The sequence below is a fragment of the Cotesia glomerata genome, linkage group LG5 (genome assembly GCF_020080835.1).
Source record: "Cotesia glomerata isolate CgM1 linkage group LG5, MPM_Cglom_v2.3, whole genome shotgun sequence".
In the NCBI taxonomy this organism is placed as follows: Eukaryota; Metazoa; Arthropoda; class Insecta; order Hymenoptera; family Braconidae; genus Cotesia; species Cotesia glomerata.
In genome coordinates this window covers 2,823,332-2,840,363 of record NC_058162.1, presented here as the reverse complement: position 1 = coordinate 2,840,363, position 17,032 = coordinate 2,823,332, and the positions used below count along the sequence as shown (strand labels likewise).

Below are 17,032 nucleotides of genomic sequence, written 5' to 3'. Positions count from 1 at the left end.
AGATCCATTAAAAGTGTGATAATTGAATGATTTTCAATTTTCTGCCATGAGAAAAAAATTATAAAAAAAATATATTTCGAAATATATAAAAAATATATTTTAAATATATTAAAAATCTATAAAAAATAAGTATAGAAAATATATTTCTATTAACTAACTTTTGGCCGAATTTCATAAATAGTTTATATATTTTAGATATATTCAAGATATATCTTAAAATACATAAAAAATACATAGCTAAAAATATAAAAAAAATATATTTTGAATACATCTAAAATACATTTGAAATATAAAAAATATATATGAAAATCGGCCAAAAGTTAGTTATTACAAATATATTTACTATACATAATTTATATATAAATTTATATATATATATATATATATATTTATATATATATATATATATATATATATATATATATATATATATATATTTATATATTTATATATTTTTTATAGATTTTTAATATATTTAAAATATATTTTTTATGTACTTCGACATATATTTTTTTTTTCATGGGGGTTGAATTAATGTGATATCTAAACTATTCGATCAATTTGGCTCATACTTGACCTTGAAAATCGCCCAAAAAATAAGTATGTTATTTTATCGTGCTTCGTTAAAAATCTTTAACGATTGATTCAAAAAGTCTTCCAAAACGGAAGCAATTAAAAATGATTTCGATAATCAAAACCACGAATACAACAAAAAAAAAAAATAATAATAAAAAAAAACTCACCGGTCAATAGAGATAGCCATGAGCGTGAAAACACTGGCGCAGATAGTGACAACAGAAATAAATTGGCTGACTTTGCAGTACAAATTCCCGAATGTCCAGTGGCTGTGTAACATGTAATAAAAATTGAAGGTAACATTGAGCATTGACACTAAAGTATCAGCGATGCTCAAATTAACCAGAAATATGTTTGTCACCGATTTCATACGTTTATGCACCAACACGATCCATATAACTATCAAATTTCCACCAGTTGCGACGATAATCATGCTCACAAACAAACAATACCATAAAATTTGACGCCATAGCGGCAGTGTAAATTTGTTGCTATCTATATCCGTAACATTATCATAAGTGATGTTATCAAAATCGCTAATCCAGACCTCGTTCCAAGGAGTTAAATTTACCGGCGGGTAGGCCGTTGAAAAATAAATTTTTTCCATCTTCAATTTGTAATTTTGGAATCTTTGTCCAGCTGATCAGTACAGAGGCATCGTTTTTGATTTTTTATCGCAATAAAACATCTCACGTGCTAATTTTTTTTCCATTGCAATTTTTTAAGCACATCAAATTCTACTGATGATTATTATTTTATTGATTTATCGGCTTCAGTTTTTTACCACTGTATTGAGGTCTTTTTTTTTGTTCGATGAAAGGGCGAATATTCGACAGTTCTCTTGCAATTTTTTCAGTTGTAGGTAAACGGAAGTTGTGCTGTGACTAATAATGTGCCTCGGGTCATTTTCTGGGATTACATCCCAGCTATTCACTCAAATCTTTGTTTTTGGAAAAAACGGAGATCAAAGCAGCCAACAGCTTCTGGAACAAAAATAAATTTTTAATCAGAAAATGATAAAAGTGAGTGAAATTAAAAATTAGTACTAAGTAGATCTTTAGGAGGAGGTTTAATTAAACCCAAGTGCTATCGGGAAAAATGATTAATGAGTTTCGGATAGAGGACACTTCGATGAGCGTTGGGGTGTTGAAAGGGAGGAGAACGTTCGTTGGGTGGATAAGAAGGGAAATGGATATGGGAATTCAATTGTCGGAGTCAAAATCGACTATCGTTAGTCCAAATTCCACGAATTTCTGTTCTGAAGGCTAGCTTTGTGTTCATCAGGGATGCTGGTTTAATTTATTGAATTTTTTGGGATACAATTTTTGTATTGAATCTAAAAAAAATTCGTCACAGCTGGTTGACTGGAAAGATTATAGTCAAAAGTCAATCGATAGTAAAAAATCTGGCGGCCAATAAAAAAATGTTTCATTTAAATAAAAAAAATCTTATAACAATAACTAGCAACCTTGCAGTCACTATATGACTGCCGTGATTTGTGAAATAATTAAATAAAATTTTGCTTTATTAAATAATGACTTTTGTTAAATTACACTGTATTATTTTAACTATTGACGTTTTTAAAGATATAAGCTCATCCCGATGCTATACTCATCAAGAGCTTTCATTTGAGTACCCACATGCATTTTTATATATTTTTCATATATACATATATATATAATATTTACAAATATATGAAAAAATGATGTGGGTAATTAAATGAAAGGTCTTGATGAGTGTAACATCGGAATGAGCTTATATCTTTAAAAATGTCAATAGTTCACAAGACACAAGGTGGTTTCTTAATTATGTTAAATTGCACTGTACTTTCTTAAATATTGACGTTTTTAAAGATATAAGCTCATCCCGATATTACACTCATCCAGAGCTTTCATTTGAGTACCCACATGCATTTTCATATATTTTTCATATATAAATATATGAAATATATGAAAAATTGATGTGGGTACTTAAATAAAAGGTCTTGATGAGTGTAACATCGGGATGAGCTTATATCTTTAAAAATGTCAAGAGTTCACAAGGTACAAGGTCTTTTCTTAATTATGTTAAATTACACTCTACTTTCTTAAATATTGACGTTTAAAAACCCATTTTATCATATGAATACACTGGCCATAAAATTTTGCTTATTCTCTTAATAATATATAGATAATCATAATAGCATAACTGTTTATAATAACAGTAAATTTTTTTGTTATATCTGTGTGATTTAAAGTTTCAGGTATGGAACCTCCATTACTTTTATTCAAGTGTGAATTCAACCCCCGTCGTTATTTTTTTACTCTAAAATTTCTAGTTTACGAGCTCCACTTGGTATTCGAGAGCATTATTTTCATGACTATCTCCCCCGAGATAATTTATAGTCAGATATGAAAAATATAAACACGTTAAGCAGAAAAGTTAGGAATTAATTTATAATATAGTAATAATAATTTGAATAAAATTTCTGGATGATTTCATTATAATTTCTTTATTTATCACCGTTTTATATATAGTTCCTACGAGGCCGCTATTATTACCATTGCTTCTTAGTTTATGACTTTAATTTTCGGTCTTATTCAGCATTCACACGCATATATGTATACTTATGCACGCATGAAAACTTTAAATTCAGTGTGTACTTAAATTTACGGAGAAATTCAAGAGGAAAATTATACGAAAACGTGAATGTGAGAGTACTCGTGGGAATTGTTGAAAGTGCAATTTTTTTGCGAACTTTACTTTCTTTTTTATAATTTCGCTCTGAGCTAGAGCATGTGTAAAGTAGTTTGATTTACAAAAATTATTATTATTATTTTTACTATCTATATTAATAAGAGTCTGACAAATAGTCAATTTATGATGATAAGTATTTAAGCTGCATTCGAAAATACTTTATCTCTAGATACATAATTGAGAAATGACCTTGTATCTTGTGAACTACCCGCATGAAAATACTATATATCGTTAAAAATATATTATACAATATATTGCATATAAGTGATGAATATATGGCGGCAAAATTGTCTATATTGAAAAGTATAACTTTATTCTATATATGGAACCATGTATTTTAAATAATATATTCATTAATATATGGTGATCCATATATTGTTTAGTATATATCATCTGCTATATTACCAAATACATAAAAACCATATATAATATATCATGTACAATATATGAAGAATATATGTGACACCATATATTTATCGATACATTATTTTAAGTATAAGGTATCATTATATAAAAAGTTATACCGATACACGTATGGATCGTGCATACATGAAACAAATATATTGATGAATATATGGTTTATACATGAAAATGATATATTTATTTACAATATATTTTTTTATATCATTGTGGCAAAATTATAGATATGATTTTATATATCGTTCCATATATCACATTATAATATCAATATATTTAATCATATATTTTGAAACATATAAACCTTTTCCAAGCGGGTATTGACATTTTAAAAGATATAAGCTCACCCCGACATTAGACTCATCGATACCTTTCATTTGAGTACTCACATCAATTTTTCATATATTTTATATAATTATATATATATGAATATATGAAAAATATATCAAAACGCATGTGGGTACTCAAATGAAAGCTCTTGATGAGTGTAACATCAAGATGAGCTTATATCTTTAAAAACATCAATATTTAAAAAAAGTACAGTGCAATTTAACAAAATTAATTATTTAATAAAGCAGAATTTTATTTGTTTATAGTTCACGAATCACGGCAGTCACATAGTGACTGCAAGATTGCTAGTCATTATTAAATTTTAAAAATTTATGAAGTGTAAGGATGATATAAATTATAATGATTTAATAATAATTAAACACTCTAAAGTATAAAAATAAAACGGAACGATGAAAAGGATGTTAAATCAGGATAAACTCCTTTAAATCTATTTATATTTATATCTTAGATACGATTAATATTATAAGATCCAAGAATTTAAACTTGAGAACAAACTCTGGCAATTATTACACCTGAATAATTAGTGTAATTAAATATTTGTTAAACTGTATTTAAGGAAACTTATAATTGGGTAGTTAAGAAAATAGATATTGAATGTAGAAAATTATTTCTATCATTTCAACAGTTTAAATCACTGATTTTGTTTATTTTTAACACTAATTATATAAAACTGATTTTATAAATTGCTTCGTTATTTATTATTTAAATTAAAACTAAACGGTAACACGAATATAAAAAAGTGTAATTGGTTTTAAATAAATATGAATTTGAAGAGAAGTGATTTATAAGGTTGTACAGGAGAAAAATTTGAGACTAATTTGACAGACGATTCCCTCATTTGTTGAAATTACCATAGTTTATCCGACGAATCAGAACCCTACCGCAGTTTCGCGATCCAGACGAAAACAGAGGGCGAAGGCTAAAGGGTAGATGATGGAAGTGAAAAATCGTATTCTGTTTCTACTTAAATTTATTCCACCCATTTAAATTACAAAGTAAAAAAGCGCCAGTTAAGAGTGTGAAATACTAGTATATAGCTATTTTTGAGACTGGATATACATTTTCTGCTCATGCATAAATATATACACAAATTGCTCCTCAATTTTTTTTTTCTCATACAAGCGCCTTAATCTCTTCTCAGTATAATAACAGTAACGATAAAATAACAATAACAATAACAATAAACATCATTATCGTTATTTTGAACCCTCGATACTGATTTTTTCCCTAATCTCAAATAATAATCTGTTAAAGTGAAAAATCACTTACTAGATTCTTAACATCGATATTAACAGCATACATATAAGTAACATAATATAATGTAATAAAGTATATGTGTTATTAAGTTTATATAAATCATTTTTAGTCAAAAAAATATGTTACACTTTATATTGTTTTTTTTTCTTGATAAGACTCCACGTCTAAGAGATTTATGACTCTTATCAAGGTATGAAGTCGAAAAAAAAAAATTTTTGGTAGGTAATACAAAACGTGATCTTTTTATTTTTACTCGTTGAAACTAGACCCTGAGGAGCTTACTGGGAAATGGAATTTTATAAAAGTAATTAATTTGTGGCGTGAAAGACACTCATGACATGACTTATGACTTATTACTTTTATATCTTCATGTCGGTGAAGATGATTAGATGAAAATTACACTTATATAAGGTAAATTAAGAGATATTTATAAAAAAAAAAAGAAAATTTAGATAAATTTTTATGTAAATCATTATTTAAAAAAATTTTAGTCATTTTAGTTAGACAGTAAACATAAATAAATTTTAAGGTTAGGGACACTCTTGCGGTGTTGTCAAGTATATACCGGTAATTCAGAGTGCTATTTTTTTTATTAGTCAATTAAATGTTAATAATTATTTAACGAGTAAATTTATCGGAAATTTCCTCAAAAATGTTATTAATTAATTTAAAAATTAATTTTAAGATGCATAACAAAAGTATTTCTACGTATTATTTTTTTATAGACATTCTTTACACTAAAAGGGTACTTGGATCTCCTTAATCCAAAACCAACTCCCAGAAGAACACTGAGAAATCAGTTCATTTAAATGAAATGAGGCTCGTTAACTATAAATAAATCTCTTATTTAAATATCACAAAAAATATTTATTTGATACAAATAAATTGATTTATTTGAGACAAAGTTACAGTATTTCTAATGAAATCCAGATTTGTTTATAGTTAACAAATATTTCTTTGGTGCTAACAATGATATATTTCAACCAAATCAGATTTGTTAACTATAAATAAATGGTATGTTTGAATATACTCAAAGCAATGATTTTTAGTTTTAAGTTAGGAAAGTAGTAAAAGTAGACATGTCGAACGTTTGGGGTTAAATGGGCAATTCTTTTGGAATTATTAATTATACTGAAATTAACAATAATACTATAAAGTTAGTCGACGTTTTTAATTTTTAATTTTTTTTTTGATTTATTAAATTAGATCTAGAAAATATTTTTTTAAAATTGCACTTATAATTTTTCAGGTTTTTTACGAATGAAGTTTTTTAAAAAAATTTCTTTTGTAACAATTTTTTCAATAAAAAAAATTCTAAAAATTTTTAGATGACGGCTAACTTAATTTTCATAAATTAACAAACATCTGTCAATTTTTAGGACTTTTATAATAATAAAATTATCACGAAAAAATTTTAATTAAAAAGTTCCACGTCTAAAAATTAAAAAAAAATTAAAAGTGCATTAAACTATGTTTTTTATCGTTGATCTGTAATAAAAATTAAAAAAATTGACAGCTGTCTGCTAACTTCAGCATCATAATTATTAATGTCTATTATAGTTAACTATTTCAATACATATTTGTCTAAGCATATATAAATATTTTTTTTTATTTTATTTATTTCTACAAAAATTAAACAAAATACATTTGTAAACTGAGTTAATTTTCATTATTTATTTTTTACAAATCACGTCGAGAAATAACAGTGGCGACCGTAGCGACACCAAGCGTAATTTACTTAGATTTGTTAATAGTTAACAAATCTTTATTTAAATGAAATAAATGAGTTGATTCAGTTAAATAAACCAAAACGAGGTAGTATTTGATTCAAAGTAATATATATTTGAATAAAAGAAATTTGTTAACATTAAATATATATTTTTAATTTATTTCAAATAAATTTGCGCATTTGAGCCAAACAAACTGTTTTCTCATTGTATTTGATCCAAATTTCGGCCGAAATATAAAAAAACTCTAGACATTATCAACAATAAATTTAATTATCTATAAAAAAAAAAAAGGAAGAAGGTCCTTATCAATAGCGTAGTATCTTCCATCCTTAAGCCAAAAATCCAATTTAGATCGACATAAGAATTTATCGGGGAGTTTTTGGCTCCCGGAAGTACATAAAGATAAATAAAAGTCAAGATTATCGTTGATGCACTTAACATTAAACGTTAAATGTCTAAAAAAATAATAAATAAGAGTCTAAATTAAGGAGATTGAGCATTAAGTGCACAAGCATATCGATAATTCTCCTCGGAGGGAGTTTTCACAAAGTAAAAACCGGAACTTGGGAATTTGAGCTAAATTCTCTTACCGTCGAGATTGCACGCGATGCAACTCGAACTCCCCTAACTTCCCTAACTGAACTTCCTCCTCTCTTTTTCGGAGCCGATGAACACTCCCCGGGGTCATTCGGTCACGAGCGAGAAGGATCTCTGCTATATAAGGGGTAATATTGTATCATTGAAAGAGAGACAAGGAACGAGGGAGGAAAAATAGAGGCGATTTTTATCTGTTGAGCAGGAGGGTGGAAATAATTCAACTCGTATCCATGTGGTGGGTAAGTACCGGATTTGGTGCGACATCCAGACTTCAGGCGGCTTCTAAACGCTTCAACGCCGACCAGAGTTTCATGGTTTGTGTAAAGTGAACAGCTCACTTTGGATACTAATCTCCTGTACTGGATTCTGGTTAGGGCAGTGGTGTCTGCAAGTCTTGTTCTTGTTGCTTGGGATGAGACGGTCACGGTACAATAGTCGCTGTATGCACAATATATATCTACGAAGAACGTATCGTCTAGCTCGAGGATCCTATTCTGGCACAAAGCTATCGGGCAACCGGAAATACGGCAACTTCCTGGATGTCTGAGCTCACAGGAGGAACCAAATCCAAGTCCGATGGCTTTTACTTGTTTGGAAATACTGTATTCGCTTTTACTGGTACTGTTTTGTTGGTCTCTACTGCTCGTCTTTTTTTTGGGTAATTAACAAAGTTTATTTATAAGATTTGGAAGTTGGTCTTATTTTTTTTTTTGAGTTGTAAGTGAGAATTTTTTTAATAAAATTTCAATTTTTATTGAAATTCTGTATAATTTAGTGAAATTTTACATTTATCGAAGATTTTTTTGTAGAAAATTTAATATACGATCAAAACTATCATTTAATAATTTTGTGAATTATTTTAATATTTATTTAATATATTTTTTTATTTAATAGTTTCAATTTTTTTATTCTTAAAACGTAGTACTATCCCATATTAAAAAAGTATATTAATTAGAAAGTATAATGGATATGCATGAAATTATATATTAATAATATTTTTAATTGTCAATTACTTTATTCAAAAAAAAAAAAAAAAACGAATTTTTGTATGTAAAATAATATACACTACTTTCATTATAAAAATTTACAATAAATTAAGCCAAAAAATTCGAAAAAGTAGTTTTTATAAAAATCCACTATGTGGCGCATAATAGAATTAATCACTCGCTAGTGTAATTTTTAAATGTAATTGAAACTAATTTATTAACACCAAAGTCCAAAAATATTAAATTGTCTGAATTTTAATATTTTGCGGACAATTTCGCGATGTCAGTCAATAACAGAAATGAAAAAATAAAAAAATTGACAACAAACATATCTTATAAGATATGTGTTCAACTACAAACACAAAAAAACATAAATCTCAAACGAAACTTCATCGGAACTTTATTATCAGAAAACATAAATCCGAAAGAGTAATTGTAAGATCAATAAAAAAATTGACATTTGGTCAATGGTAGCAAGTATAGAGCAATTTTTTACTTAAAAAATTATGAATAGGGTAAGCGTAAATTTATTAGTCACTATTTCTGCGAGTGAAGATGGAAAGGTCATTCTTAAGAATAATTTTCCGATTGTATTATAGAGTTAACATTCGACTTTTTTTTTTCAATTTATTTGTCTTCACAGCAAAATTATGAATCTGCAGTCGAAAAAATTTTATCACTGACATTTCTTAATTTTAAAATTGAAAAAATACCTACTTATGTTGGTTTACTTTGTAGAAATTTTTTTAGCGTACTATAAAAAATTGAAATAAATAAAAATGATAAAAAATATATAAATATTAATGGACTTATGATAAATAGTAATTAATTGATAAAAATCATTAGTCCAAACAATAAAATCGTGATTTTGACAGTTAATTTACGATATTTATTATTCAAATATTACAATTAAACAATGACATAGATAAAAATACCATTTCAAACAGTAATAAAAGCTATAAATGTCGAAAAATTCAATGCATTATAATTAATAATTCCAACTATAATGCTTATCATTTTGCGCATAAAAGCTCAACGTGTATCTAAAATATATCAATGAAGGTTACTAAATTTATGTAGAATCAATGTTACCTTTTCTACATTTTCACATTATGTTTCGTGATACATAATGTTATGCAACCTCGAAGTTCAATATACTATTAAAAACATTAAAAAGTAGCCAGAAGGGCCTGAATAAATTTTACTATGTAATTTTTTCTGGGCTCATTTAAGCCATTAGCGATGGAAATGCCCTATAATTATTCAGGAAATAAAAGTAAGATAAATATCTCGGCATAAAAGCCTATTAAGAGTAACTGATTATTACAAGAAAATAAATAGAATTAGTAGGCTTAATTAAAGGAATTAGTTTGATAAAGGTGGACCCGTGTAATGAGTTTAAGTGATATAGATATAGAAAAAAAAAGCTGAAAAATAAAGAATGGGACATCGGAAATATATCGGAGCTGAAATACAACCAGACATCTCTGGTTTGGAATGAGAATTTGTGATTGCACGGTAGAGTTTGTAGGCAAATGGAGCTTGAGAAAAGCTAATTCATCAGTACACCGAGCATTCTCACTACAGAGTATACTCAGTAGGTAGGTATATAGCAGTAGGTAGGTACATACGCCACCAGTCTACTACTCGTGAGTCATTTTGTTGATTAATCGATGCACTAAATCACTGAAGGTTACATTCTGCTACACGTCTCGGCTCCAATACTATCAATACTTTAACGAGAGCTAACTTTTACCTAATACGGAACTGAATATACAGAATGTAGAATGTTGAAAGTTTATTAGGACTTGAAACTTTTTAAGGGGCTGAAAATTTGTTTCAAGAAAAATTGAATTCTTATTTCTTTAAGGAGATCCACGCAAAGTAGTCAAATTTTTAAAATTTCCTGAAAATTTGTAAATTCAATCTACGTAGCCTAATAATTGATAAAAAAATAAAAAAATAGTAGGTTTCCGGGATGTTTAATAAAATAATTAGGTTTGAAAAGTGTAACTTTTACATGTAAAATGGAGATTCCACCAGCCGTGTATTTGGTTAAGAATTTAATGCAATTAACGATTTTAAAAAAATTTTATTTTCATTGAATTTGATTGAAAAAATAATAAGCTAAAGATTAAAACAATAAAAAAGTAGCTTTCCGAACGTATTACGGAGATATTCTATATTTTTTATGAAAAATCTCTCGGAACTTGCGTTCTTTAAAGTCTTCTATTTGACTTGGCATCACCGCTTGCGCAGTTACTCAAAGCATAAGTAACCGCGGTTTTTTCAATGCTAGAAGATCTTAGTCATTTTAGTTAGACAGTAAACATAAATAAATTTTAAGGTTAGGGAACTCTTTTTGTGTTGCCAAGTGTATACCGGTAATTCAGAGTGCTATATTTTTTATTAGTCAATTAAATGTTAATAATTATTTAACGAGTAAATTTATCGGAAATTTCCTCAAAAATGTTATTAATTAATTTAAAAATTAATTTTAAGATGCATAACAAAAGTATTTCTACGCATTATTTTTTTATAGACATTTTTTACACTAAAAGGGTACTTGGATCTCCCTAAGGAGATCCACGCAAAGTAGTCAAATTTTTAAAATTTCCTGAAAATTTGTAAATTCAATCTACGTAGCCTAATAATTGATAAAAAAATAAAAAAACAGTAGGTTTCCGGGATGTTTAATAAAATAATTAGGGTTGAAAAGTGTAACTTTTACATGTAAAATGGAGATTCCACCAGCCGTGTATTTGGTTAAGAATTTAATGCAATTAACGATTTTAAAAAAATTTTATTTTCATTGAATTTGATTGAAAAAATAATAAGCTAAAGATTAAAACAATAAAAAAGTAGCGTTCCGAACGTATTACGGAGATATTCTATATTTTTTATGAAAAATCTCTCGGAACTTGCGTTCTTTAAAGTCTTGTATTTGACTTGGCAACACCGCTTGCGCAGTTACTCAAAGCATAAGTAACCGCGGTTTTTTAAATGCTAGAAGATCTTAGTCATTTTAGTTAGACAGTAAACATAAATAAATTTTAAGGTTAGGGACACTCTTTTTGTGTTGTCAAGTATATACCGGTAATTCAGAGTGCTATATTTTTTATTAGTCAATTAAATGTTAATAATTATTTAACGAGTAAATTTATCGGAAATTTCCTCAAAAATGTTATTAATTAATTTAAAAATTAATTTTAAGATGCATAACAAAAGTATTTCTACGTATTATTTTTTTATAGACATTCTTTACACTAAAAGGGTACTTGGATCTCCTTAAAAGTTTTCCATACTTTGGGTTTTTCTTACAAGTTCAATATTATTATTTTTATTAAAGTTCTCAAGTTTTTAAAAAATAATTCTCCTATCTACAATTAATCAATCTGAAACAAGATGAAGAGTAGACGACGATGGCTTAAAAAATATTAAAGAATAGTTTTAGTAAAACCGCTAATATTTTCAAACAAAAGGGATTTTAGTAACAATAAAAATGATAATGATAATAACGAAAATGTAGACAGAGGAAATAATAACGAAGGGAAACACTAGACAGCATGATTGTGACAATCTCTCGTAGAATAATTCTCGATGAACATTTCACGTTTTGTTGCAACAAAAGGATCTTCTTTATGTAAACAGCAAACACTGAGAACCAGCCACCTTTCTTGTTAGATATCAAGGATATTATATATTTACTCTTCTATCTTGCGCTCTCTCGACCTATTCTATTCTTCTTCATTCGTAGTTACACTTCAGGATCACTTTTACATCCATGTTTAGGTCTTTTTGTTTTACTCAATCTCATTTTATTTTGTTATTTACAGGATTTGTAATATCTTATGATTCTTGTTTGACAAATCTTAACTATTTATTAAATATTATTCATCATTAATAGTTGATGTTATATATTATTTAAACATTTACTATAAATTATATTAACTATACATTTTCATTCATCACTGATATCATTAATTTTCATCTATAATTAACGTCATTAATAATAATCAATCATTAAGAACATGGATATCATTTACTACCATTAATAGTTGGTTCCATTAATGATTAATGTTATGTATTTTCATGAATGATTAATATTATTTACTACCATTCATATTTGATAGTATTAATGATATCAATGGTAGATTATTATCAAATATTAATGCTATCAATTTTCATTAATCATTTATACCATTTATTTTTATTAATAACTATCAAAAATAGTTGACGTCATTATGGATATGGTTTAAGAATTTTCATAAATAATTAATATTATCAATAATCTATATTATTAAGAGAATAAGAAACATTTTGTGTCCAGGATAGTTTTATGATGTAATCGGTTTTTTGAGTGAAATTTATCAATATAAAAAATTGATGTGGGTACTCAAAAGAAAGGTCTCGATGAGTTTAATGTCGAAGTGAGCTTATATCTTTAAAAATTTTAATAGTTCACGAGATACAAGATCATTTCTCAATTTATATTAAATTACACTGTACATTATTAACTATTGACGCTTTTAAAGATATAAGCTCATCCCGATGTTACACACATCAAGAGCTTTCATTTGAGTACCCACATGCATTTTCATATATTTTTCATATATACATCTATATTAGGGTGTGCCAACATGTAACTTCCGTGAAGAACCTTTTAAAATTGAAATTTTGAGTTCCGCTTTTAAAATCAGCTGTGTTTAGGCATTTCCTAAGATATTTTGGAGTGAGACGATAAATTTGATTTTCGTAGAATATTTTAACAGGAGCTTAGTTTGGGTACTTCCGCTGAAAATTCAAAATTTGGCCGGAAGTGCCCAATTGAATCTCCTGCTAAAAAATTCTATGAAAATCAAATTTATCGTCTCACCCCAAAATATCTTAGGAAATGCCTAAACACAGCTGCTTCTAAAAGCGGAACTCAAAATTCCAATTTTAAAAGGTTATTCACGGAAATTACATTTTGGCACACCCTAATATATATAATGTATATAAAATATATGAAAAATTGATGTGGGTACTCAAATGAAAGGTCTCGATGAGTGTAACTTCGGAATGAGCTTATATCTTCAAAAATGTCAACAGTACACAAGATACAAGGTCATTTCTTAATTATACTGAAAAAAAAATTAACTTGATTCAAGAGAAAAATTCTTGAACCAAGAATATAATTTTGAAGAGAGTAATTGTCTTAAATTGAGACGAAAAATTCTTGAATCAAGTAAAATTTCCTTAAATCAAAAATTTTTCTTCTCAAATCAAGAATATTAAGCTCTTCAAAATTATATACTTGATTCAAGAACATTTTTTTTTCTGTGTACGTATCTAGAGATAAAGCATTTTCGAATGCAGTCCAAATACTCATCATAATAAATTTAGTATTGGTGAGAATGATATGAAACCTTGAAAAGAGACAAACTCAAATCAAGACTTTTCCAACGATACCAAATTTAACCATAAAAACCCATTTTATCATATAAATACACTGGCCACAAAATTTTCCTTATTCTCTTAATAAAATAGATAATATATTGATTAATTGTATAGTGATATTTGAGAAGAGAAGAACATTTTTTTTTTGGAATCAAAACTATATATGTTGCCAAAAATATCTTTCAATAAATTTTATTTGTAATTATTATTCTTGTTTGTTTTTTTTTTTATGTAATTATTTTTATAGCATGTGAAAATGTTATGAACGAAAATAATTTTTTAGGTCATTATACTCCACAGAAAATTCATATAGTCATTTTGTCAATAATAATAATAATATGAGTAGTAATAAAAACCTGGATTGAATTGCATATTTTATGTAGAATTCATAAATAGCATAATAAAAATATCAATAACTAATAGCAGATATACAACATATAACGAGAAGTAGAGTATAAATTGACAGTGACAGAGTTTTTCAGTCAAAGGGCTTGTACCAGTAGAGCATACATACTCGATTTCATCTATTCTCACTCGACTCGTATCCAGTGTCATCTTTCATTTGAGACTCTCTTATCTCTCAACAAGTGATGTGACGTACGTGAATAATCGATCGAGTCAAAGTGTCAGACACTCGATTTCATTTTAAACCTCCAACACTTTTTCCCTCTTTCCCTCATTTCATCTTCTTTGTCCCTGGCCCTTTTCCTTTCCTTTTCGTTATCCTTGTCCCGCGGTCTCTATTTATTATTTTCCTTCCAACCTCTGTCCCTGACAATCCAATAAATTTACTTAACTTTCTATTCAAGGCATACATTATTGGCGATATTACTTTTGTGTAAATAAACTATTAGATTTTTCAAAACATTTACTGCTTTTACAATTTAAACTAAAAAATGACGGTAAAATTTTCATGACATACTCAATAATTCATTTATAAAAATTCATGATACTTCTCATCAATAATCAATAATGATAGCTAACTGTTAATAATAATTTATAGTATTAATCATTAATCATTAATGTGTGACTGCCGTGACTTGTGAACTATAAATAAATAAAATTTTACTTTATTAAATAATGACTTTTGTCAAATTGTCCTGTACTTTCTTAAAAATTTTTTAGAAAATTCGTCAAAAACCCCTACGGAAAAATTATATATCCTAGAATATATGCTGGGAATATATCCTAGAATATACTCTAGAATATATGCTGGAATATACGAAAATTCGCCAAAAAATATACGCTAGGATATATGTGCTAGTATATATTCCATTATATATCCCGAATATATCCATGGATATATATATATATATATACTTGAGCTCGTATGTGTCCCGTTGTACGTAAAATTTTTTTGAGATCTACAGTCTAGTTCATAATCAATGGACGTAACACATGTATATATATCTTAGAATATATCCTAGGATATATTTTAAGATATATTCTAGGATATATACTAGAATATACCCTAGAATATATTCTAGGATATATCGGAGGATATATTCTAGAATATATCCTAAGATATATTTTTCGGCGAATTTTCATATACTCAGCAGTTATCCTTGAATATATACTAGGATATATTCCCAACATATATTCTAGGATACATAATTTTTCCGTGGGGGAAACACGAATTTTGAAAAAAGAAGACCCAAATCGGACAATTTTCCACCAAGTTATGGCTATTTAAAAAAAAAAAAATCCCCGAAATCTTAACAAATTCATATCTCCTGATTGGATGGATGAAAAAATTCATAAAAACCTTTTTCTAGGGGTACAAAAAAGTGTCAAAATTTCAGCGAAATTGTTTAAACAAATAAAAAAAATTTATTAAAAAAAAGTTCTCTACACGATAGGATATCTTTACGATTCATGAAATTCTGAATCGTTTAATACCTACATTATGGAAACAAATTTTTAATTGTTAATTAACTATTTGTTTAAACATACGGAAAAAATTTTTCAAAAAAAAGTTCTTCACATGATAGGATATCTTTACGATTCATGAAATTCTGAATCGTTCGATACCTATATTGTGAAATTGATTTTTCAAAAGTTAATTAAGACTTAGAAAAAATTATAAAAATGATGAAAATCTGGACGAGCACTTACTATTGTTATTATTCGCTTCACATTATTATTATTTCCCCTAACATTCTCCGACACGGTTTGAGGGGAATGGCGCACGCGCACTTCCTCGAATCCGGACATCGAATCCCCGCAGAGCTCATATTTTTTTTAAACTTAACTGTTTATTTGCATTAAAAAAATTTTTTTTATTCGTATTGATTCTATGTTGACGGAAAAACATTTTTATGCAAAAAAAATATTTTTTTTTTAATTTTAACTATTTTTTAATGCAAAAATTCGAAAAACAGAAAATTATTCATATAAATTCAAAAAAATTTTTTTGAGCTTAGCTGATTTTTTTGTTTATAGAGGACAACAATAGCTTTAATTAAAAAAAAAAAAAGTAAATCAAATGATTTTTCGCCGAGATACAGCTATTTGTTTATCAGCGCTTGAGCGGAACCGCGTTTTTTTTAATTAAAAAATTGATATCTCGTAAACTATTGGTCGTAGAGACATCGAGTTTGGCTCATTTTGTTCCTTATTTAATTCTCTAAATTTCATATGCAGCATGTCTCGACTACTTTTGCGTAGTTTCCGAGATATTTCAATGTAAAGCTACTTGCAAAAAGGCTATTTTTTAAACAATTGAATTTCCGCGATTTTTTTTTTTTTTGTAAAAATGATCTACATATTTTTCTAAGTATTTAAAAAAAAAAATTGCAATTTACCTCATTTGCATTGGAAGTCGTAAACAAACGGCCTAATATTTCCCTGCCGACTGGGCTATAGAACGAGTTGGCATGGAATGCCCCATATATATTATTTAAAATATTAAATCTAACATTGAAATTTATTTATGACTAGATT

General features: G+C 27.3%; 1 protein-coding gene across 7 annotated transcripts in view; it reads right to left on the bottom strand.

The window, feature by feature from the left end:
* Positions 1-17,032, bottom strand: part of LOC123265694 (tachykinin-like peptides receptor 99D) — a 128,747-nt gene that overhangs the window by 41,623 nt on the left and 70,092 nt on the right. For 5 of the 7 annotated variants that reach the window (XM_044729555.1, XM_044729553.1, XM_044729558.1 and 2 more), the window contains one exon: positions 744-1,559. In XM_044729555.1, coding sequence (XP_044585490.1) covers positions 744-1,183 — 440 coding nt within the window. In that variant the 5' untranslated portion in view covers positions 1,184-1,559. The remainder of the gene's footprint in view (positions 1-743; positions 1,560-17,032) is intronic. The other 2 variants (XM_044729554.1, XM_044729556.1) reach the window with 1 other exon arrangement.